General features: G+C 48.7%; 1 protein-coding gene across 5 annotated transcripts in view; it reads right to left on the bottom strand.

The window, feature by feature from the left end:
* LOC116844477 (nucleolar protein 4-like) overlaps nt 1-25,840 on the bottom strand; it is a 107,145-nt gene that overhangs the window by 76,940 nt on the left and 4,365 nt on the right. For 4 of the 5 annotated variants that reach the window (XM_032816015.1, XM_032816016.1, XM_032816019.1 and 1 more), the window contains exon 1: nt 5,060-6,608. The exons of the other annotated variant lie outside the window; for it this stretch is intronic. In XM_032816015.1, coding sequence (XP_032671906.1) covers nt 5,060-5,104 — 45 coding nt within the window. In that variant the 5' untranslated portion in view covers nt 5,105-6,608. Of the gene's footprint in view, nt 1-5,059; nt 6,609-25,840 lie in introns of those variants that run through there. 5 annotated transcript variants of the gene reach the window in all.

The raw sequence follows: 25,840 nt of genomic DNA, 5'->3' as shown, positions 1-25,840 counted from the left end.
CGTCGCACTTTTGCGATACAATATTTACCCTTGCTCCGTAAAGTCGTGTTCGCTCGCGTGTGCAGACGGCCGCCCCCGGGCTCGTTTAAATCATTTGTCGCAATTTAATAGAATGAAAAATAAACATAAGCAACGCGAACGTTAATTACGCCGTTAATTATCCCCGCCGCGCTGAAGCTGCGCCAGGGAGGGCGGCCGGCACGACGACCCGACGGCGTAAGCTACGACGGTCTCGTCGCGCAAATTTTCCGAAAATTACTCGCGGAAAAGCGCGGCCGGCCGTTCATCACGAGGCGCCGTTTCTATCGCTTGAAAACCGGGTTTCGGACGCACCAACGTGACTCGCTATTTATGTTCACTTAATCGTAGCCCCCGTGTACGCTATCGTGTCCTTATCGTGTCCTTAATAGCAGGAAACGATTTGTCCGAGGCGAATGTCGTAACATTGCGGGAATTCTTCGCGCGCGTCGGGGCCGGTTCGAAAAACACCCGGATACGGGTGGAGGGTTAAAATCCGCCGGTGGGTCGGCATCTCGAGGAGCAAAAAAAAGATTTTACCATCAGGCCAACGTGGCGTTGGAATGTCGCCGCCGCCGACGACGACGACGACGACGGCAACGACGAAACGGAAACATGTGCCACGAAAGAGGACGGCTGCGCGGATCGAGGCAAGGTGAATAGAGACCGAAAAACAAAGAGGGTAAAAAAAGAGAAAGCGTCGAGGAGAGTGGAGAAAGGGGAGGAAGAGATGCCGCTGGAAAAATATAACCTGTTGGACCGCGAAAGAGCGAGAGGTAGCCACGTAGGCGCGACGGAGAGAACGAGAGGCTCGAGCGCGGCTAGAGTGAGAGAGAGAAACGGGAAAACCGTGGGATGGAAAGAGAGAGGGATAACACGGTAGAGCGACACGAACGTACGAGCGGCGGGCGAGTGAGCGAGTGAGCGAAACGATGACAGGAGAAGGGGAAGGACGAGGAGAGACGATAACAGGACGAGAATGCGCTGGGCTCGAAGGAGAAAGAAAGACATAGAGAGAGAAAGAGAAGGAGGGAGAGAGAAAGAGAAAGAAGGACGAGCACGCAGGCGTCCCGAACCTGCCTCAACTCCGACTCCGACTTTTGCGGTTCGATTCTGATCTGATCGATCTAGCCTCGTCGGAGCTAACCAGTCGCGAGTATTTGCACTCTGCTTTCGCTCCTCGGCGTTAACGTGTACTGTTTTTCTGCACGGGCGCTCCTCCGTCTGTCCTCCCACCTATCCTGTCCGCTCTTTTTCCCTTCTTCTCTCACTTTCTCGCGTAATCCCTACGTTGGCGTTTAATGAGATAACAGAGAAGCGCCGGACTGCGGCGGGAAGAAGAACGGCTTCTGTTTTTTTCGAAAGTCCGACGCGCGACCGCGTAATCGTCATACTCTCGGCATTGTGCTCGATCCGACATCATCCGCGGACGTTGTCCACACGTGGTCATTCGCGTGCACCCGCGCTCCACATCCTCGGCCGCGCATTTAGGTTTTCCCGTTTGCGCGTTCCGCGTTTCCCGCCGAGCGCGGCCATCCGTGAGTGCTGTTGGCGCAACACACGAGAAGACGGCATTTGATAATAACAGGGTCGGTTCGTGATGTAATCGCGATGGACGCTAAAAGCGGAGCTCTACCGTTGGTGGAGGTGCACTCTCCTGATACTCGTGTAATCGAAGTTCCGCGAGCTACAGATAAACGTACGAGAGAAGGGATTAAAATATTCGTGAAATCGAATGATATTGCGCGAGCGAGCGAGCGAGCGAGAAAAATACCCCGCGTATGAGAGATACGGCCGATGGAGTTTTTTTATTTTTCACGAGTGCCCTTCATCCAAATACCTGATTTCGACGAGAGGACCCCTCGCAAATTTTGCTCGTCCCACGGCGAAAATAACGGAACCCGGACTTGTGACCTGAGACGAAGATCCGTTTTTAGGTGCGATAACAATAGAGAGGCGGGACGAGAGTTTTGGCGAGCGAGAAGAGGAGAGAGAGAGGCAGAAGGGAGAGAGAGAAGGATATATCATTTAGAGAGGGTGTCATCGCAAGCAATTTACACCGCGCCGGGCACGTCGATCGATAAATTAACGAGGCGTGCTCGATACGCGTTCGCATTTTTATCGGTGCCCGTTTGTCGGAGCCGCGCGTTTCGACAGCTGTGTTATATTATCACACGGAAAATCGTATAGACGAATGTTCGGAAAGTTGTTAAGAGACGCGTCGCCGTTGGTAATTCGTTTCGGCGACGAGCGCTTTGGTCCCCTTTCGCGTCGATTTTACTTTTATCGGGCCGATAAACGCGCTGTTTTTAATCACGCACGCGATATGAACGAAGCTTAACAGCGGAGGACAATGACGCGGATGTTTCGGACTTTTTCAGCAATTCTGTTCCTTTGTATTATCGCTCGCTTTGCGCTCGTCGAGTTCGATTTAATTGGGAGTTTACTTCTTCGCGCGCACATGCGTGTATACGTGCGTGTATTACACATACACACACAAGTCGGCAGACTGGATATTTACGAGATGAATACGCTCGTTCGTGTATTAAATTAATATTAAAATATCTTCTTCGCCAACTTTTTAAATGTGATATCGTGCAGCATTACTCTCCCCCCCCCCTCTCTCTCTCTCTCTTTCTCTCTCTCTCTTCCTCACTCTCTTTCTCTGTCGTGTCTCATGAGTCACAGCATAATCACCGCAAATAATACTCTATCGTGCGTTTCATTTCAAGGATGATTTACCGAATTTATCGTTACATACCGCGATATTGTTGCCGCGCGCCCGGCACCACGAAGGAGTCACATCAGCGCAAATTATAATCCGTGCGCGCGCGTTACCGAGCGAGGCTCACGGATGGACTTGGAATGGAATCGCGCACGGCGGCTAATCGAAGGAAATGTTCGCGAGCACGTGCGCGCGCGAATCGAGAACGCGCCTCTCATCGTGCGAGCGCGCGCGCGCGCGCGCGATCCGGGGATTATCTGTCTCTCGCGCAGATAGTACGTAGGCCTAATCTGGCGCGGTCGCGTTGCCAACGAGGAGCGAGTGAAAAAAAAAGTCCGGCGATAAGTGCGATCCGATTGAGTTCGTCATTGACAACGAGCGCGGCGCGAACTGCGCGATTCGCGCCGGATGTATGTCAGCGAGATTCACGCGCGATGTACTACATACATCCGCGACGCGAATCCATGGAAGTGGAAATTATTTGCTTACGATACACCAGGCGAACTTAAAGAGGCGATCGCTGACCTCTCCGTATGTGTGTGTCAAGCGTGCGCATTAATGATGATGTGTGACGTCTTTTGTACTACCGATGTGCGCGTTGCTGCATTGCCTTGTTCAGAGACGCGCAGTCCGCGGGGGGAATTTTATTATAAAAATTATTGCAGGGCTTTGCAACCGATTGATAGGTTGGCAATCTCTGCAATAATTCTGTAATGTTTTTCGTTTCATATGCGCTACACATATCTTTTAGCAACTGTGGAATGTGCTATTGAAATACTTGTTACGTTTTTAGCGAGATGTTTTTAATGGAACTTACGACGTTTCTTAGCAAGATAGGTCATACTGACACATTGAGAAAAAATGTTTGTAACTATAATCGCACAGAGAACTAATTACTACTAATTATGGCCAAGAAAACCATTTCTTTTGTTAAATTCTATTATAATGTTAGATAAGAACCTTGTATGCATGTTACTATTACCATTTTCGTGTTACAACAAGCAGAAAGTGCAATTGTGGTAAAAAAACAACTACAATTCTAGTTATATAAATTAACCATTTTTTTCTTTTAATGCAGTCTACTCCTGGAGTCTACTAAAGATATAGCAAATTTGAAACGAATTTCTATATGAAAAAAGAAACTATTCTCTGCGTGTGGTAAAATATAAGAGCACTAATAAAATTGTCCTTCGATGATCAGGAGAAGCAATTTACGTTACGCCTGTAATAATTATCATATTACATTTTACCTTTGTCTACTTTCTTAATTAATTTTACGACGCGCAATATAACCGGATTATCTAATCTATTTTTTTTAACAATATAAACCGTTTCGATGAATCTCGTGGAATTCCGAGATATACTTTTTTTATCGATTACGGTCTCGCGCAAACGTGTGGATCGGTTAGGGGATTCGGAGAGGACACGTGACGAATCGAGTCAAATTAACGAGCGCTGTCTTACGCGGTGAAAAAATATTCTCCGAAAGCGTACTCACGAGAGTCCGGTTTGAATCGCACGAAGGCACAATGAGATGCGGATAGGAAAAACCCGGGGAAAAAGTATAACGGGTCGCCGGGACGTAACTGCGAGCAATTTAGCGCGCGTAACGCGTGACGGGCTTTTGGGGGACGAGCGGCACGGGAAAAATTTTTCGAACTCGGTGCACTTTCGGCCTCACCTCATCATGACGTCGCCGCCGCCGATGGGATTTACACAACTCTTTCAATTAAAACTTTTCCGCAGTTTATCTTCCCGCGCGCGCGCGCACCGAAAAAAAATTAGGTTCCGCGCGCGCAGGTAACGAGTTCCGGAACGGTGCGCCGTGTTCTCGAGCTTTTCGAACTCGCTCTCTTTCTCTCTCCCCCCTCCTCTCTCTATTTCTCCTCCTCGTAAACTCGGCAAAAATCGTCGTACTGCGTGCGGTCTTACTCGATACATTGAAATCGAATTCGTCGTCAAGGTCAACGCGATATAAGCGGATGCATCTTTTTTCGCGTCTGTCTCTCCCCCTACCTGAAGTCGCGGTTGTCGCGCGAATTTGAACTTTAGCCTTGAACTCGTTTTATTTCGCGCGATGGCTTAAAGTTTCCCGTGCGTGGCCGATAAATCGGCCAAAGCGTCGAACTTGGCGCTGTCTCGTACGCGGCTTGTTCGCCGCGCGAAATCGAGCGGTGGGAAGAAGTACCGATATATCACGTGGCCGTATGTACGCGCGGCTTGTACGTTTGTGTGCGTGCGTACGCGTGAGTGTACGTGTGCGCGTGTCTATATGTAAATATATACGCTTATGTGTACAAATCATGGACTACTCACCTTATGGTGCTGCATGATGGCAGTGGACTTTCGCTTCGCAGACATATTCAGTTCGCCGGAGTGTCCTCTCTGCTCCCCTTCGGAGCGGGAAATATTCACCTCGTCGTCGGTTTATCCGCGGCCTGTCCGGACTGTCTGTCTCCTGCGATCCTTTTCCTTCTCTGTGTGTCTCCTGTCCCTACTCCCCCTATCTCTTCTCTTCCTTCTACTTTGTAGGCCCCCTTCCCTCTTCTCTCTATTTTTCTCCTCTACTGACGACCCATAGGCGTCCACCTAAAGGCACGGCGACGATCACGAGAAACACAAAGGAAGAAGGGGGGAGGTTGGCGATGAGTGCACGCGGTGCGTTACTCTGTCTCCTTTTCTTTCACTCCTTCTATCTTTCTTGTCCTCCCGTCCCACGTCGTTTTTGTCGTTTCCTCTTTTGTCTTCTTTCTTCGCTTCTGACGACTTCCTGCGACGCGTAGAACGATCCTCCTCCTGTTACGCCAAGTACGTAGGGAACGAGGTGTACCTCCAGAAGCAGGAACGAACAGAGTACGTCGTTCCAGTAAACTTTTCCGTAGTGTCGTGTTTTCTGTCTTTCTGTCTTTCTCGCCTTTTCTTTCTCACTTACTCTGTCACGCTGTCTCTCTCTCTCTCTCTCTCTCTCTCTCTCTCTCTGCCTTTCTTACGCCGCACGCGCGCGCGCGGTCGCACTCTGTCCCACCTTGCGTTCGCGAACTTTAAGCTCACCCCCCGCGCACACCACACCACACGGCGGCGCCACAAAAGTTCCGCGATAAAAGCCCGCGCGCAGTTAGTTGTTGCCGCAGGTGTCGGCGCCGCGCGAAATTAAAACAACTCCGCGCGCGTCCAAAACAGCCGGAGGAATACGGTCAAATATTTGACCGGAAAAAGTACGTTCCGTCTTGTTCGTGTCTTTCTCACCTGTCTCACCTTTTTATCAATCTCTTCGTCTATTTCTCCTCTGTACCTCACGCACCTCCTCTCAGCTTTTACCGTCTTTCCTCGTCTCTTTTGTCCTCGCGTCACGATATGATAAGCGCGCTCTCAACGCAGCAACTCGGCAAAGTCCATCAAGCCGGTGAGACGGAACGATCAGCTGGACCGTCCGATCTTTGCGTCATCCCGATCGAAAAGATGAAACGCACCTCGTCAAATAAATTTCCAACTTGTATCAATATACGAAACGCTTCGCTCGAGCCGACTGTTCACTCACGAATATGGACGAGAAAAACAAGTGAAGTTTCACCGAGCGGTAGACCCTTGCACACGTCACGTCCTCGTGTTCGGGAGTTAAATCGCCGCCCGTTTGTCGGTTGCGGCGCGATCGACAAAATTGCACCGAATGCTCTCGCGGTCCGGTTGCAAGCTCTAGGTACTATCCCGTCAGAAGTACTCGGGATCGAGTGAAGCAACTGTACGCGTTGCAACCTTCCGTTCTCTGTCTCGTCACAGGCAGGACTGAAGTTGCTTCCCGTTCATCGACAGGTATACAGAACGTCCTCACCACACGAACGCTCACGGCGAACTGGCGATTGGCGACGCGGCGACGACCTCCTCCCCTCTCCGCACCGTCACCACCACTACTACGTCGCGTCCCCCCTCCCCTCTCCGGTGTCCTCACTGCCTCACCCCAGTCCAACAGCAGAGAGAGCCTCACACTACCGCGCTTCACCCATACCCCACTCCCTTGCCGTCAACCCACCCTCCCCACCTTCCGTCGGTCCCTCCCGCCCTCCCGCGAACTCCCCTCACCCATTCCTCCGACGACCCGCACCGTTCTCTCACTCCCCAGCGGCCCTCTTCGAGCGCGTCAACCCCCCTCAGTCCCTCGACCCCCTAGCTCGCCGTAGCCGTCTCTCCTCGTCTCCGTTTCTCTCTCGCTTTCTCTCTATATATATATATATCCTTCTGTACCTATCTCTCTCGTTACTGCTCTTCGTCCCGGCGCCCTCGTCGGCTCCCCCTCGACCCTCGACCCTCCCCATCGGTGCGGTGGCGGCGGCGGCGGTGGCGGCGGTAAGGTAGGGTCTGTCACCGTCAGAACATCGAGGGGGCCGCTGGACGAGTAACTTGGGGGGGAAAGCGAGGGGGAGGGCTGTTTCAAAGGGGCGTAAGGGGCCGCTGTCGGGTATCCGGCGACGCGGAGAGGGGGAGCGACGAGGGAACGGGCGGCAGGGACCTTTCCGGACGGCGAGGGCAGGGCGGCGGGGGGTGACACAGCGTAGCGAGGGGCCAAGGGGCGCCAACGCTCATCGGCCGAAGGGGCTTCCACGGGTGTGTTAGGCTTGTGCTTAGAAGGGTATGTGCCCACCGCTTTGCTCCTCTAGTGTACATGTGCGCGCTGCTACGTGGACGTACGGTATCCACGGCTCTCTGTGTGTCTCTCTCTCTGTCTCTCTCTTTCTCTCTTGGTCTCTTTCTCTTTCCCTCTCTCTCTCTCTCTCTCTCTCTGGTCGGCCTTCGTCTATTCGAGTGTGTTGCGCTCTACCTATTTCACTCTGTCTCCCTCTCTCTTTCCCACTCTCGCCTTGTCCGTCTCCTTCCTACTCTCGTCGTCTCCTCCTCATGCCGGACTCCGTCCTTTGCACCATACTGTCACGCCAGTGTGCCACTACCGGCGATACGTAACGCCGCCGTGGCTTTGCCGCGGTACTTGAGAGACGTAAGTTACGCGGCACCTCCGACGAGAGTGGTCCCTCCCGTCTCTACCTGGCTGCTTGCCTGCCGCTTGCTCGCTCGCTCGCTTGCTTGCTTTCCTGCCCGCTTGCCTGCGTGCGACCTGGGCGAAAGAGCACGCCGAACGGGTTTGCTTGCCCGATGTGCATGTATTTTTTCAGGGGGAGCCTCTCTCCGCTTAAGCCTTCCGTATTATTAGCTCGTCGTCGTCGTCGTCGTCCTCCTCCTCCTCCTCCTCCTCCTTCTCCTCCTCCTCCTTCCCTTCCTCCTCCTCCTCCTCCTCCTCGTCCTCCTCCTCGTCGTGGTCGTTGTCGTGCCACCGGCCTGGGTTAATACCGGTATCGGCGATCTACGCGCAAATAACAGTGGTCTACGCGCAGAATATCCTTTTGCGCGTAATCCGAGCGATCTGAGTGGTCAAAATCGTTGGCTGCACGTTTTTCTTGCTGCTGTTGTTGTTGTTAGACCGCTTAGATTATAAGGCAACCGGTGGTCTACATCATTCACGCGTAGATTGTACAGGTGGATGCCGACATTTGCTAATACTTCCGCGGCGTGCTCCATCGGGTGGCGGACATGGGCGAAGTGCGATAATGATAATGCGTCGAACGAGATCGATTTTCAGATACGCGCTCCTATCCTGGCACGTTTATCTTTTATTTTCGGGATATCTCTCCGCCGCGCTTTCTCTCACTCTCTCTCTCTCTCTCTCTCTCTCTCTCTCTGTCTCTCCTGAGTCTTCTGTATTATTAAGCGATCGTCGCGCTATCAGTCCGGATTAATACTCCGTTTACGGCCGAAGCGGACGCGTGCCAACTCCAATAATTATAATATCGAGACGGAACGATTTTCAAACGACGCGCGCGCCCACCCGTTCTCACCGTAGCCACGGCCTCAGATTCGCGGCCTCAGATTCCGATCTACGTGACGAATGCATCGTTAAAAAGTATGTTCGAGAACGAGAGCGCGCGAGATGGCGGGAGGAGGGGCATGGCCGCGGAGAGGCATGGTTCGCTCGTCTCTTCTGCATTTCGCACGTTGGATGGCCGTGCAATAACGTTCAATAGGGCACCACGTGTGTCACGGGGCGTTTTCGTGAACGGAACGAGCCACACGCCGCCTTTACGGCACTACGTGAAAGGATTCGCGTAAACTTGGAAGACTTCGGTAATTCCCCGATGAGATCACGACTTCCCTTTGCTGTAAATCCAAGACGCGACCGCAGTCAGTCAATCGCACCTCCCTCCCTCTCTCTCCCTCTCTCGTTCGTCAGGTCAGGTCAAGTACGAGCAAAGCTGCGGAAAATTCGCGTTTCCTACGAAATGCACGTAAAGTCACCAAGAGTTATTATTATTATTATTATTATTATTATTATTATTATTATTATTATTATTATTATTACTGCAACTACCACCATTATCACCACTACTTCTAGCTGCTACTTCTACCTACTACTACTACGGTGAATCTTCGCGCGCACAACTCGAGTTTTGCAAAACTCCGTCCGAGATTCCGCTTGTGATCGAGGTGGAAGCGCGGAACAGTTATTCGCCGATCGTAATCGCACGAACAAGCGCGATTTTTCTCACGGCGCGCAGCGATGGAGTAATTAACGCGGTCGATCGAAGCGTCGGCTGCGCCGAGACAACGCATTGGTATATTTCATCAAGCTGTACGTAACATTGACCCCTCACAATCCAAAGTTGAATCTACATCGACGTCGCGTTTCATTCTATCGGATTCTCCATAAGACAAATTTTAATGCCATTATAATAAATTTTATTTCTTATATAATGACACGCTATATATGAGTTATTCAAGAACAAAGCATTTCCTGGAATATTAGTTAACGTGAACCGTCTCTGTGCATAAGATACACAATATTGATCCACGCCATCTAGCAGCGGTGCAAACCGCCCTGACGAAAAATATCGTGCCCGAGAAGCGCCATGGGTGAGGGTGACTTCGGAAATCGCATGAGAATCGCATGATCCCCAGATGAGGTCTCTCTCATAATCCCGACAAGGCCGCGTTGTCGTTGGGATTACTATGCGACGAGAGTACGTGGACGTGCGGGTAAACGACGGCTATGACGTAGCAGTGACCTCATAAAAGGCCCTGCAGGATAGTCTTAAGGGAAGTGGCCAAGTTATCGGGCTGGCGTCGTAAAATACTTTTTCTCTCGACTTTACGACGGTTATACCTCGCGCACAGACGTCCTCGGGGCTCCACCTGTCCGCTCGACTTCCTTCAAAAAGACCATCCTTTTATTGGCCGGCCCGGTACTTTATTTACGACGTCTTCTGCGCGAACTACCTTCCTCTTTTCCGACCTTTCTAATTCGCTGTACCTGCTTCTCTTTCCCTTTTCTCTCGGCCTTTCGGGAAAGAATGGAGCAACCGCAACGGCGACGAAGCTCGAACTTGTCGGGGCTAACGGCGTTTTCAACAATGAATGAATTGAACGTGCGTAACATACGTGTTAATCAAACAAATGGACTGAATGCGCGCGTGAGTACACCAGCTCATCCCCGCCGTCGTCGTATAGAAAGTAATATCGCCGGCTTGTCAATTGAAAAGTCGAAAGCGCGGGAAGAAAAAACACGAGCGTGTTTCCCTTCACTGGTGGAGCCTTAAAGGGATTATTTCTAATTCCTTCACGTCGATGGGGTGAACCTTTACCCCTTATCGCGCGGCCGTACGCGATAACGATCTAAGCAACAGTTTGCTTCGACGGTGGGTAGGGAAACTTCGGGACACGAGGGCCGTAAAAAAGCTTAAAACTTTCCGGCGAAAGTGCAATCTCTCGCCGATTCGATACGCGGTGGGACGATCCGCGCGCCGGACTTCGACAGGCTGCCGTGATCGCGATTTCTGCAATCGTCGTTATTCTCATTATCAGCGTTGTAATCATCCTTATCGCCGGCGTTATCGGTCCGCCGTAGGATATCGCGCAGACTACCGCGCGGAACTAATAGAAAAAAAGAAAAGGTGAGACAGAGAGATGCAGAAGGAGAGAGTTAGAGAGAGAGAGAGAGAGAGAGAGAAAGCGACTGCTAACTTAATATATCACGAAAACTTCTCATAACGCGGTAAATTAGATTCCTCCTTTCTCGTTTCCACGTCGGACTCGCGACGGCATATTATCGACTTGATTAGTAACTCGTCATTAACTCTACTCGCCAACGCGTCTCGTCCGCTGGTCCCTTTATTTGCGGCGGCGTTAATCCGCCCGTTACAAGGCAGTGGAATCATACGGCCGTGTTTAACGCCAAGCTAGCGGCCTGTGTGATGACTACCTCGAAGCGAGAGAGCTTCTCGCTCTCTCCCTTCTTCTTTCCGTCTCTCTACCTGCGTACACGCATCGACTGCGACGTTGTCATTGTCATCGTCGTAGTCACCGTCGCCATCGCCGTCATCGCCGTCATCGTCGTCGTCGTCGTCGTCGTCGTCGTCGTCGTCGTCGTCGTCGTCGTCGTCGTTTTCGTCATCGTCGTCGTCGTCGTCGTCGTCGTCGTCGTCGTCGCCGCCGTCGTCGTCGTCTCCAACGACGAACAAAGTCCACTTCGGCATTAGACACCCTTGGTTTCTGAAGCCTCGGGCGGTAGTCCCCCTACTCTTTGCCGGCACCCCTATGGATCTCTCTAGCCGAGCCACCCTCTCCCTCCCTCGTGGCAAGACCCTTTCTACCCCTGCCCCCTCCCGCCAACCCCCTGCCGCTCCCCCTCGGGCATCCGCCCGCACCCTCCTCAGCCTCCCACCGCCTTCGCTACCTTCACCCTAACCCTCCGTTCCTCCTCTCCGCTCCTCTCCTCTTCTCTCCTTCAGTCCATTCCCTCCTCCGTCTATGTTTCTCGTTCCCTAGAGCAGCCCCTTCCTGCTGCCTGCTTGCCTGCCTGCCTGCTTGCCTGCCTGCCTGCCTGCCTGCCTGCCTGCTTGCTTGCCGGTTTTTCTCCTCCCTCCCGTCGCCGTCGTTCCTCACCGTCGGCAGTCGCCCTCGCCCGTTCGTACCTTACCCCCCGCCCTCCCCCATATCCGTCCTGCGTACCCGCGCCCGCACACCCTCACAAAAAACCCAAGTCCAGTGTGGGCGCAACGGGGGGTTTCTCCCTTCGCCTCCTTTTACCCTCTTCCCATCATTCCTCCTTTACCTCTCCCTTAACCTTTCCCCGTCCCTCTGCGCCCGCACAACGCTCGTTCGCTCTCTTCAGCCACCGCGCCGCCCTTTTCTTCTGTCCCTCTTGCGAGCCGTCTCATCGTGTGCTATACCTTCGCTCGGCTGTTCGTTCCCGAGTCTATCGCACCGTCTCGCTTTGTCGTGCATCCCGAAGTCGTCTCTCGCTCTCGCCTACCCGAGCACCGCGTAGTGATTCTCAACCATCGTCGTGCGAGGATGACTTCACGACTCTTCTGCGCTTTTCGTACAACCGGGGCATAAAGCCGTGACGACGACGAATCCGTGTCGTCTCCACAACTTCGCGAATTCCCTCAGCGAATTTCCTTTTGCGGACTATCGGCGACGACAAGCGATCGTGAGTCAACTAATGCCGTAACCTGCCACCTTTCCTCTTTCGTAGCCTTCGCTATTTTTATTGCTTTTATATTTTTTATCTCACTTTTATACTTTGTTATTTATACGTACATTGCATGTAATAACGTAACGTATTTGTATATAAAAAGAAAAGTATCGCGAGTAATAGTAACCGCGTGTTTACGCCATGTGCACAAGACTTCTCGTCGACACCGCGAGGAATTCCACGTGGTTTTCTCTCTCTCTCTCTCTCTCTCTCTCTCTCTCTCTCTCTCTCTCTCTGGCGCGACGCCTGTAATGCCGCGCGCATCTCGCATACGACGGTGAATAATTCGCGGCCTCGCGGATCCCGAGGGTCCCGAGTCCGCGGCGGCATCACGATATACCGGCGCGCCGATATCCGAAACTGCATCGTGTAGTCCGGTAGTCCTGCTGCCTCACTTCGCGTCGATCTCGTCCCTCCCATCTCCACGTGCACGTTTTGCTCTCGTCGATAATATTCGTAACGGGATATATACACCGGTACGTATATAACTACCAAACATATTACACGCTGCCAAGGTGTACCGTTAAGACGTGCGCGGGATTTAATCGGATAATCCCATTACGGTCGCGGAGCTCGTGAAAAGTGAGCGCTCATGAGCACGCGCGCGCGCGCAAATTCGCGAGACACCAACTGATTTGACGGTGGACGCGGGGTGTCGGCGAGAAAAGAGTTAATCCGTCGCGGAATTACGACCGATCGGTTTCCGATCGAGTTCGGCAACTCGACTTAACGCGCGATTACGTACCGTTCATCGGTTCCTCCTCTTCGGCACACTGAAACAAGAGAAGAAGAGGGAGAGAGTGCACCTGTTAATTCGGATTTTCACATCTCAGTCGCGCGTTGCCTGATCTCTGCAAATCACCTACATTTCTCACTTTCGCCATCGCGCGCGTGCCGATGCGCCAGGATGACATGACGCGACTTTGAAGTGGTAAACGACTTGCGTTCACCACCCTGAAGAGGATGCGTCGTGACCCGCGTAACTCGCGGCGCACGTTGCGATCAGACTGCTCGAGTTACGCGAGCACGTTGGAAAGAAAGAGAGAGAGAGAGAGAGAGAGAGAGAAGGAGAGAACGCGAGGTATCGGCAACAAGATATTCCTTTTGCTCGGCCGGCTTGCGCCTGATAGGAGAAGAATGAAGAATCGCTGTTCCAGTCTTATCGAGGCATTTCGCGCGGACACGCTCATATTTTGCCTCTCGCTCTCCCACGCATACGCCAATGAATCGCTTAATGGTGTTCCTCTGTCTTCCTGCTTTTTCGATTACAGCACCGCACGTTTCGCGCGTGCGGTCGCCGAATGCCGCGCAGCGATTAATCGATAGTATCGGATGTACCCTTCCAAGTTGCAATATTCGCGAAGTATCCCGCAGCGTCGAGGGACCGACGCCGAACTCTCCGTGAGCTCTCCTATTCACGACCCAATTTGCGACACGGGATATCCGTACGCGGTCCCACGGACGCCGTGTCGCTCGGCCGAGAAACAGGCTATCAGAAATACTATCCGCACGCCTCGCCTCGCCTTGCTTCGACTCGTTCTATCTTATCCTCGAGCGCATACTTTGCAAGTTGTACGGGATCGTGTGTTTTTATTTTGTAAGTTTACGAAATCGTGCGACAGTATATCTCTATTCTATTGTCTGTCTTATATTTTTACGACAGATGTCATGTATGCATGACTTTTTCCTCCCTTTCCTCTCCCGTCAGTGCTTATCTTATAAAGAAACATTCATCAATAATAATACACGAATAGATCTTTTTTTTTCATATAAATTCTCTTCAATTTTGCCATATTTTTAATGGATCAAGAATAGGTTGTCAGTAAAGGTTATCTTGCTAAGGAATATAATAAATTTCGAAACAAAGCTGATTTCTCGCAGATTTCTCATTAAAAACTTAGCAAGTGTTTTAATAGTATATTTTAATTCTTGAAATGTAAACACACATTGATAGAGAAGTCTTTTAATAGTTGACATAAATATATTTGGTTTCAATGCAATGGTAATTTGATAATTGGGATCAAATATGATAATAGTTACCACAACTGTTTAGTAATAATTACAAAAAAATTAGTAAAATAAATTCTTCATTTAGTTAAATTAATTAATTAGTTGGGTAAATAATATCAAATAGCGAGCTCTCGAAATCTCTCTGCTGTCAGCAACGTGCGCAAATCTTTCCACGACAGGTGTTATCAAGGGATCAAATAAAAGGACAGGTGCCGTGAAAAGATTAATAAAATTTGCCACGCTTTTCGTAACGCGGAATCGCCCGCATAGTCTTACACATTCCACGATCTCTCCCTGCGAATGTCACCCCGCTCGCGAGCCCAACTGTACACTCGACTGTAAAAAGTGCGTCTTCGGTTTAACACCTCGCTCGGCGACAATCGCGGTCTCGCGCGTTTCCCGCCCGAGAAGAAGGACGCGGATTAAGATTCACCCGAAAGCTCGTGTCTTCAGTCAGCGATCTAGACTCACAGCGGCGAAGTCAATCGAAGTCGCTGCACCGAGGACACGGGATATTTCGGAACTCCCGTCAGGGTCAACGTCCCCGTCTCGTCGTTACCTTCGCGCGACCGACGACTCCGAGATAAGGAGCGGGTGTACGTACCTCCTCTCTTTTCTCACCCTGCTGCCTCCTGCCCGCGAGTATAGGTGATCTGGAGAAGAGCGCGGCTCTCTTTCTCTCTCTCTGTCTCTCTTTCTCTCTCTCTCTCTCTCTCTCACTCTCTCTCTTTCAAACACTCTCTCTCTTTCCTTCTCCCTTCTTCTCCCTTTCTCTCTTTCACAGCACCTTCGCGGCACTACTCCGCTCCGCATGATCGTGCATGCGCTCCGACTCCGACTCCTACACGAACGCAGGAGAACCATCGCCGGGCGAAGTTTTCCAGGTGCGAGGTTTCCAGAGGAGGAGACGCCGGGAACCTCGCGCCGGCAACACATTCCCCGAGCCCTTATGTACCACGATATACATCGACCGCGCAGTAGAGGATAGAGGGAGGAGGGGGAGGGGGAAGGGGTGATGGAGGGTATATGTGGACGATGTGTGTGCACTATACCGGCACAAGAACCAAGAAAGAAACTTCAGGCTCGCTCTCTCTCTCTCCCTTTCTCTCTTTCTCTCTCTCTTCTTCGTTCTCTACCATCACACATGGTGGCCACGTTGCCGCCTCCTCTTCGGCGAGCTGTACGATGCGACGCGCGGTGCTCTCGCCTCGCTCTCGCCTCCTCTCCGCTCCTCTCTAATGCATTCTCCGGCGCTAATACGCGAGGAGGGCTCACCGAGGAGACCACTCTGTCTCCATCGCACGTGCAAAGACGTAACCCGGCTCGTACTTCGCCGCCACCGCCTTCTTCTTCCTCTTCTTCTTCTTCCTCCTCCTCTTCCTCCTTCTCCCTTTTCTTCATCTTCTTTTTCTTCGTCGTCATCGTCTTCGTGGTTGTACTTCTACCCAGAGTAGGAGGCTTCTTTTAATAGTCGGAGGCGGCGAAGCGTAGTCGCGATACGCTCTCGAGATATGATTTCCAGGTGATATTTACACTCGTTCCAGCCGCAGCTCTTCCTGCGATCGGCGATCGAGGAGTCGAATAGAGGAGTCTTCGCGAGATCGTGCGGCGAGTAACGCAGCCGGTGTTTTTTCGGCAAGAGCAGGGAACCTGAAGAGCTTCCCACGTAATGCTGCGCTTTCTCTTCTTCGTGTTTGAGTTTCGGCTCATGAAGTCGAATTCGAGCGAAATTTCGAATGAGCGAAATTTCGGCACGGCAAACTTCTTTTTGATTGCGTTCGAAAACGTGTACGAGGCAACGAGGTGCGCCAGCGGCGGTGATGATGAGAGAGCGGAGAAGCGGCGGCAGGGAGGAGTAGGACGGGATAATTTTCAAAACACCGTTCGATGGCGCGCCGGCCATTAATATGCGAGAGCGCGCGCCGCGCAAAATGACGGCTAATAATGCATGGCACGGTTATGCAAGAGTTAATTAATGAGTGGCGAATACAAAAGATTCGCGAGTACAAAAGATAAATGCTAGATTCGCCGCCGCCGGGCGACTTAACTTTTTCCACTCTTCCGGACTTTGCGCTACACGCCGGGAGCATCTGTTCGCGAAAGTTCCCGGTAAAGCGCCGCTGCATGTTCCGCATTACAAAATTCGCAGGCGGGGGCAAGCTCGCTCCGCTCGGCTTTCTGCGCGAAATTGCGAGGATTAATTTCGAAGGGTCACGCTGCGCCCGCGCACGCGGTCGAATATTCGAGGCGACGCGTTCCTTAACGTGTTTCTCGGGCATCGCACGTGCATTCGAGCTGTAGAGGGGGAAGGGGGAGGGAGAAGAGAAAGAGGGAGAGGGAGAGAAAGATACGCGCCTTTCATCGGGTTCTCTTCTACGATGCACCTTGCGCGACGGACTTGGGAAGGATTCGGGAGAGGTAGAGACGCGCTGAGTAGTCCTTCGTTGCAAGCGACTCTCGCCTAATTAATATCCGACATACGATTGGCCGAGATACGCAGCTAACGAGGGGATGAGACGCGCAAGTCACAAAGTCCTGCCGGTAAACGGCGAAACTCGCGAGCACCTCTCCCCGAGGAGGTGCGAGAACTTTCCACGGAGTTCGTGAGCGAGTATCCGATCTAACGGGGGATTTGACGTAAGGGGCAATTTGATGCATCGTCGGATTCATTACTCGTCTGATGAGATGTGGTTTTGTCGTGTCCGTAACGTATCGCGCGACTAACTTGCCTCGCGCGCCGTACGTATGTCCTGGCGAATTAGCTAGTACTTACCGTGCCGGATACGGTAAACGCGCCCGACAGCGATACGCACAATCGGAGACTCGCCGAGACGTCATCGTAGACAAGATGGCGTCGCGCGATGTTTGAAAATGATCAAATGACGCATTCAATTCATCATATTTCGCTAAACACCGCCCGTTGGACACTGTCGAACTCGATATCGCGAATCAAATGATATTGTCCTTTTTCTTTCTTTAATTTATCCCGAACTAATCGCTACTAAATTTCGCAAATTGAGAGATTCTTCGATTAATTCCGGCCTAATCGCTCTGTAAAAGGGGAATATCACAATTTAAAAGATTTCTTAATTTAATCCAAACTTATCATTATTGGCGATATCGCAATTGAAAAAAAAATATGGCGTCAAGATTCACTCGGCTTTCGTCGCTAGTTCTTCTGTGGCGCTGATGGTACGATAGCTTTCAAATATTTTTTTAATTTTTTCCAAACTAATCTCAATATAGAATATTGTAATCGAGAAAAAACGGAATAAAAGATTGACTCAGTTCTCGTTGATGGTTTCTTTGACGTTAATTGTATAATAATTGAAAAAAAAAATTAATTTATCCCAACCTGATCATTATTGGATATTACAATGAGAAAAGGATAAAGCATTAAATTTGACTCGGTTTTCGTGGGTGGTTTCTTTGATATTGATTGTATAGCAATCAAAGAAATTTTTCAACTTGTTCCGACCTAATCATTATTGGATGCTGCAATTGAGAGAAGGATACAGCATTAGAATTGGCCTGGTCCTCGTCAGTGGTTCTTTTGACGCTGATTGTATGACCTAAAATACGCAGAAAGATTGCGTCATGATCATTCGTGAAACCGACGAGAGCTCTTTTCCCGATTCCGTATGAGCCCGCGGCTCCACGTCGGTGATTCCGTGTACGGCGACGTCGCGTACAAATAACACAGCGCCGCTCGTCATTCCCGTTGTTCCCAATTAGGCGGCCGGCGAATCAGCGCGCCGCTATTCATGAGAGCCGGATAGATCTGGATCCGGTGATTCCGCGTGCGCCAGAAGAGAGCCTCGCGATCATCGCGATGCCTGTTTGTATTACGTGGCGCGGCCAATGACGGGGCCACGGGTGATCGGTTTCGCGTTCGGTTCGATCGCGCCGACATGAATTATTTACGCGGGTTTTGCGATATCTCGCTCCCCCGCCAACTCGTCCCTCCCCCCATCCCGTCCCCGCACCCCCGCCCGCCCACCCACTGTGTGACGCCGGCGTTGTCCGTCGTTAGCTCTATAATTAATATCTCGTAATTTGGATAGTCAAAGCACGGCGGCGGAATGTGTTACACGGGCGTCACACGCTGCGCACTGTATACGGTACGCTAAAAGCACGCGCGCACGGCCTGGCTCTCGTTAATGCTTAATATGTAGAAGCGAGATCGCGCATACGTCCGCGTTTTGTTTCCCTTTCCCTTCCTCCTTTTTCGCATATCACGTTGTAATGTGTGTGTACTATTATTATTATTATCATCGTTGTTGTCAACGTTACTTGCAATGTGTTGCAAATAAAGAATATTTTATAGTAAAAATTGCTATAGGATTTAGAATAGTAGATCGACATTCCGCAGTAATTTATTGTTCTCTCGTTTCATATATGCTGTCTATATTTTCGGGAAATGCAATGTGCGCTGTTAGAAAATTTATTGTGTTTCTAGCGTAACTTACTATATTGCTTAACAAGACTAACCTTACTAACAATTTGTTTCCCTATCCTTGCACTACTAAAAGGATAGTAAAATTGAAATGAATTTATATGAAACTATGAAAAAAGATTAATATTCTCTCCATGTATATCATTTATTATGTATATGTTATTTTCAAATTTTGTCTCATTTTTTCTTCATATTCCTCTCCTGCGCGTTATGCTCCCTCCATTCGCTGAGAAAAAAAATGGCTGATCTAATTAAAATTATAGTTATTTTTTACCTATTTTGTGATTGTTCTAACAAAAAAATTATAGTAGTAATATGAATATAAAATTATTATCACTAACATTATAGTAGGATTTAATAAAAAAAAAACTGGTTTTCTTAATCATGATTTATTATTTCTTTATGTGATTACAATTACAAATATCAAACATTTTTTTTCTATACAGAGGTGCAAATTCACGAATACACTTGGCATTGATATTAGAGATCGAAGGATTTCGCGATTTTTCGTAGGACCTCGCGTAAACTTTATTTTTCACGTGTTGATCGTGAATATTTCACAGAAGACTTATACCTCGAGGCAGCATTGAAAAATACACTTGTACTTTTTTTACACATGTCACTCGAAATATACTCGAGGTGACTGAGTCGATATTCATACGCCTGGTTACGCGACTTCGTTAATTTTTCACACTGAAAACAATGATGGCCGCAGTTATAGCACGAATTATTAAGGGTTCTTTCTAAAAGCGCGTGAATTCTCGCCAAAATTATCCGTCGCGCGGCCGCAAACTCTCATAACTCGCGGCAATATCGAAATAGCCGGCGTGTACGCGCACGACTCCGCGCGTCGAGAGCGGGTTTGCGCGGCGCGAATAGATCGACCCTTTTCGCAAACGGACCAACCCAGGACATCGAACTTACGTCACTCGACCGTTCCCTAGAAAATCCATAGGAACCTTCTATAATTCACGTCGCCGCGATGCTCCGCGACTCCGCGAGGGAAACGTTCCCCGCCGTCGAAGGAAATGTTAATGCCGCGCTTCGCGGTATCGCGCGAATAATTTCGGAACGGACGAGACCGCGCTGCTCTCTGAGATCGTATTCTGATATCGAGTCCTGTCGCGCGATCACACCACGATCGTCTAATTCTCAGCGGAATATCCAGAGAAACAGAGAAGTCTTACTCGTCTTATTCACGGAACACGATTCCCGGCGTGACTCGCGCCGCGCGTTTAAGGTCCCTCGCCGCGGAACTTTTAATTGATGACGTCACAAGCGAAAAAGATCGTGCCCAAAATTACTGCGAAACGCGCTCAAGTGAAAGCACATGTTCATAAAGTGACTCTTGGTCAATGAGTAAATTAACACTGAGAGAAATTATCCGACAAAAATTAACAAACGGATATTTCTGATCAAATTACGATCAATTTTTATATCCAATTAAATTTGATCGGATATCTTCGATCATAATGGCATTTCATCAGATAAAATGATCAAAAAATTATGAATCTATATTCCTCAGGATGTTTCTTAATCGGATAAATTGGCAAGAATTCATCGGTATTTTGATCGGAAATATCCGTTTGGTAATTTTTTATCGAATAACTTAATGAACGTAATAAGTAACCTTTCTCTCTGGTCCACTTTTCCTCATTATTTTGTCAAGTAAATTGTATGGCTATATGAGGAATTGTTAAATAAGTAAAAAGAAAATTTCTAGAATACTTTAAAAAATGTGCTCAATTAATTGTAAGTGTCAATTTGTGGACTTAATCTTTTATTTCGACGTTATCCCGTAAGAATGTACGCGTTTTCACGCTTTTGACGTCATTAATCAAGATGACCGCGGCTAGGTGACAGGAGTCTTAAGACGTTTACTGCCGCGTTAATACCAGTTGATCGTGCAAAAGCTAAATTAACGAATTACTAAAAATACGGTAAATAAATATAATCCGTTCCGTTGGCTCTCTGTTTGTTGATAGTACAGCCATTCTTTTTTTTCTTCTTAAGCAATTAATTATACTTTATACATGAGTTAACAAGTGGCACGGGTCGCCGATAGTCGTCACGGTATTCCGCGTGTAAATCGTTATTACTCGTCACGCTTTGAGTTTACTAATTCATTAACGGATCCCATCACCGACAGGGCTTGTTGTTCCGAATTTAGTCACAATTACCTCTCTCCTCTCTCTCTCTCTTTTTTTCTCTCACATTTCCATACACCAATCAAGCGTCTCTGCTTTCTCTCGTGACACTGTGTATAATCGCGAATGCGTGCGTGCGTACATACGTGCGTGTTCGCACGCACACCTCGCCGTCGGCGCAGCGGTGAGGTGGGTGCCACCCACTTCAGGGTTTGCCTACCTACTCGGTTCGGTCTTCCTATGCGTTAAGAGGGGGCTGGCGGGGGAGGAGGAGGCAGGGGGAAGGGCAGAGCGGAGAGATGAAGGGGGACTGTGAGTGCACCGGCCACGATCGCGCGTATTCACGTATGATCTCCATACATACGTGGCACACGCGCGTACACACGCGTATGTATGCCCGGTATGATCCTGTACACGGAACCCGTACACGCGCAGCGTGTGTGGTGCATCCCGGGGTTACCGGGAATGCACTCGCCGGAGCATCGTAAACGCGTATACAGGGTGTTTCAGCGCTGCAAGCCGCCCCGGAGCAGCAAGCGCGCCTGCCTACAGTATCCCGCCCCCCGTTAATCCTTCGAGGATATAACACCTGCGGTAGCGCCGGCTCTCAATTAGGGACGCGGAGGATTCAGCGACGCTCGTCTACAAGGTATCCCGGATGCACGCGCTACGTAAGACGATTCGGCAATTGTAGAGTTGCGTTGGTCCAGTTTGCGGGGAATGAAAAGACATTATCGATAACGACAATGGCAATACGTTGTTGGACGAGTGACCTTTCGTTTGTTTGCTTACTGTGTCTTATCTCTTCGGTCGCGGGGAGAATCTAGAATTCGCGGAGGAAACACGATCGGGTGTTTGCGCGTGCACCACTGCTTAGATATTAACAGGCATATCGACACACTTTGCTCGCCTCCTCGACGTCGGATCGATATCAATTGCAGATACTAACGGAGAAATTTGAATTTCCTTTGAGATAAATGCCGTGCTGTCTCACGCAACATGACGCGTCCTCCTTAAGCAAGGATGTATTCACTATCTAGGATATAACAGCTGTAAGATAGAAGAAGCTGGGACTTTCTAAAGCCAAGCGGTACCGGCCGAAGGGTTCAGACGCGGAGGTACAATAACCCGCTTCTGTCCGAAGCTCGACGTGCAAGTATGATTCTCGGAAGCGAAGCTGACAATATTAAGTGCATGCATCCTCTCGCTTTCTTTATGCCGAATTAGTTCTCTCAGGTTCCCCTTAGAGTTTAATTGTCGACGAACTTTTCGATTTCACGACGCTTTATCTGGAAGTTTCCCGCTGCGACAAAACCATCCATCCGTAAAGGATAATTGGATGTCGTTACCGGGAACAGGCCTACCGTCAATCATTGACCAAGAATCTGTCATCAAATATTGGACCCAGTGATTAGTTGCTTACTCGCTCAGCGCGGTTTGTGATTTTTAGAAGTAACCTTTTTTCCAATGATATTAACGGCGTGATCTTGCAAAAAGCTATCGCAATCGAAAACTTTTTCGTTCCGAAACAATGCATTGTAATAGATTTTTGTACACTCGAACAGTCGAAACGTATGATGAAAACGTAATCTAGAATAAAAGCTTATAAAAATTAAATCACAATTTAGTTTTATATCATGAAGAATAGCAACTTACGTTATCTTAATACGATTCATTTCGCTTCTTGATTCGTGCGAAGCAAACTCTACACTAAACTTTTAATCATATGTTTATTTTTAGCTCAAAAAAGACTTATAGTCGACTTCGATTTAGAACTTTAGGTTAGAAAAAATTAGAGATTAATTAAGAACGAGATCGTGGCATATTGGTACCTCTAAGGGCGCGGTCCAGTAATCGCTACAAATGCTATCCAGCTTTTCTCTTTCTTGTTCTATTTCTCGGATTTGGATGAAGAAAGAGAAAGAAGTAAAAATGTTACAAAGCATTTGTAGCGCTTACTGGACTGTATCCTAAATTGATCCATAACACAGAAAAGCGACCGCCCTTTCATCGGAAATGTGACAGTCTTAGTTTTTGAGTGCATTTTGTTTCACGTCGCTACAATTTTTCTGCGCAGGATTATCGACGAGTGTGACGAATTTTAAATGGGGTCTATGATTCGCTACAATGTTACGCGCCACTCGAGCAATAATGGACTGCCATGGGAGTTTTCTTTAGCCTCCATGCGCATGCGTCGAGACTCTTGATTGAGGCATCATTTACGCATGCGCACGAGGCTTCCATACGGAGAAAATTCCCACGGCAGCCCATCACTGCCTCCGAGTTGTGCGCGCCGCCAATCAAAGAAGTGAAAAGTGTGAAGTCCGAACGTGAACGCACTACAATTTCTCATGCATGCGTAGTCGCGATCACGCCGACAATAGTTCCTTTAAAAGATCCTGACGCAACATGTCGCGACAAGTATCGGTTGCATATACCGAAAAACGAAAGGATTACTTAATAATGTCCTCACGATTCGTCCTGAATAGCATATCACTATTTTCGTCACTTATTTCCGCACGAGACACTTTCGACAGGCAAAAGACGCGAAGCAATGTCGATTGATGTGTTAATAGAGATTATTCCAAACGAAAAAATCGATATTAAAGATAGCTGCGCAATTGATGGTGTCGCGCTTCTATAACGATGTTTGCCTCAGTTTTGCAGATGCCTTACCATTCGACAAATTGATCCTCGATAGATAGGCAAAAAATTTTTCGACCAACTACATTCGTTTTTACGTACGCGTTTCTCATCACTGTTAATTAATATACAACATACGTCCTCGTTTTTTGAATTAATCAATAGTCATGAAACATGCATGAATGTAAATGTGGAATATGGTTGATCAAAAACTTTTGGTAACCATCGATCTATCGATGATAAGATGTCCACAGACGTAGACGTTCATGCTCGTCACATAACTCTTGTATGATACTTGTTTACATTTACGATTACAACACGAGATATATTATTATACAGAGATGCCAAAATATATTTAGATGCAGAAATTGCGAATGACAGAAATTTTTATTCCATAATACACCAGATTTTTCCCAAAGGAATCCCTAAAAAAATAATACACTGAGAGAAAAATAGTTCCTAACTAAAATAGTAATTATTTTTTACTCCAACCATATTTTTTGGTTATTCTAACACGAAAATGGTATTAGTAACGTGTATATATTGTCATTAACCTTATAGTGGAATTTAATTAAAAAAGAAATGATTTTCTTGTCCATAATTTATAATAATTATTTCCCTATGTGCTTATAGTTATAAATACCAAACATTGTTTTTTCAACGTACGCGCATGATTTCGGAACCTTAACCAATGTTACGAGCAACATCGGGCTCTACGAAGAGAAATTTACTCTTGGAAGTATGTTTGCGAACGCTTGGCTAAGAATTGATTACCGGTGTTGGGCCCGACGAGAGGCACACTTATCATTCGACTGTAATCCAATGTCGAGCTAGTATTGATACTACGAGTACCATTCCGATATCTAAAACCCGGCACCTAGCCATGGCTCGACACTGGGTCGATCGTGAAAACCCGCATCTAGGCGCGCTCCTCCCGCGTAGGGAGAGAGACGCGTTGCAATTGGGTTTTAGGATTTCGAAGGGCGGCCTGGAACGACTCTCGGCTAATATCTGGCAAATTCGTATGCACGTTCACGCACGCGTGCAGTCGGACGTCGAGGAGAAAAGGAATGAGATAAAGAAACGGGGAGGAAGGGAAGGAAGCGAGAGAAGAGGAGGGTCGTGTGTAGGAGCAGCCTGCGCACCGTTGCCAACGCGATAAAACTAATCACCGAAATAACCGCAGACCACCTCAGCCGGCTTCCCGTCACGGACACGTGGTCCCGCGAGCACGCACACGCGCGACGTCAAAACCCGCGTCGATACGATGACCGCAGGCTAGCCCGCGATACCTGTGTTCATATCCATCTCGATATCCTCCCCCTCCCTATCGTCTCGTCATCATATTCTGTCCTTCACCCTTTCTCTCTTTCTGCATGTGCTCAGTTCTGCCAATGATCGATTGTGGATTTAACGGAGGAGTCCGCGTTTGTACATTCAAGAATCGTGACATGAGGCACGAGCGGAAACAACGTTAATACAATCCCGACTAGAAATTTATCCCATGGTTTTGATCGAGTTGATTCCAATCGGTTATCTGGTGTGTATGAGGTGATTGATAAGGTTATCTCGGCCCTAATTATTAATAATCATTATTAATATTATCCTACACAGAGGAAAGTTACTTGAGAATTTATTCGTTGCAAATAAAGTTTATTTCTGCGAAATATAGTTTATATCTGTGAATAAACTTTGATCCTGCAAATAAATTTTTAAGTACTTTTTCTTTAGTATGATTGTCATACTACACAACACGACTCATTCGGACCTGATGATATTATCTTACGCGAGGTAGGTAACATATTGGGTCCAATTTGACCGGAATCATGGAACAAATTCCTAGTCGGGATGCTCCAGATCGAAAGGATTTTAATCTTGAAGAGAAAATTCGATGGACTTTCGCGTCAGAGGATTCGAAGCACTTCCGAATCCTTTCCTGGTTTGGAAGACAGAGGTTCCGCGTGTAGGAAAAAGCTGGTAAAGGACGAAAACAAAATTTCATGAGAGAAAAGTGTTACTCGCTAAGAATATACACACACACACACACACACACACACACACATACACACACACACACACACATATAATGTCCGATTAAAGCGCGAGAACGGGAACTATCTTCCCCCGAATAGGATCGGTTTTAATTTAAATATTTCCTAGGGTTATATTAATGAATCGTGACTCTCGGGTCCTTCACTGTCCATTCACCCTCTTTTCCTCTCTCTCTCTCTCTCTCTCTCTCTCTCTCTCTCTCTCTCTCTCTC

The sequence above is a fragment of the Odontomachus brunneus genome, unplaced genomic scaffold (genome assembly GCF_010583005.1).
Source record: "Odontomachus brunneus isolate Ranch 3 - 2012 unplaced genomic scaffold, Obru_v1 Obru_scaffold_041, whole genome shotgun sequence".
Classification (NCBI taxonomy): domain Eukaryota; kingdom Metazoa; phylum Arthropoda; class Insecta; order Hymenoptera; family Formicidae; genus Odontomachus; species Odontomachus brunneus.
Note: the sequence above shows the minus strand (reverse complement) of the source record. Positions and strands in the feature narration are given on the sequence as shown.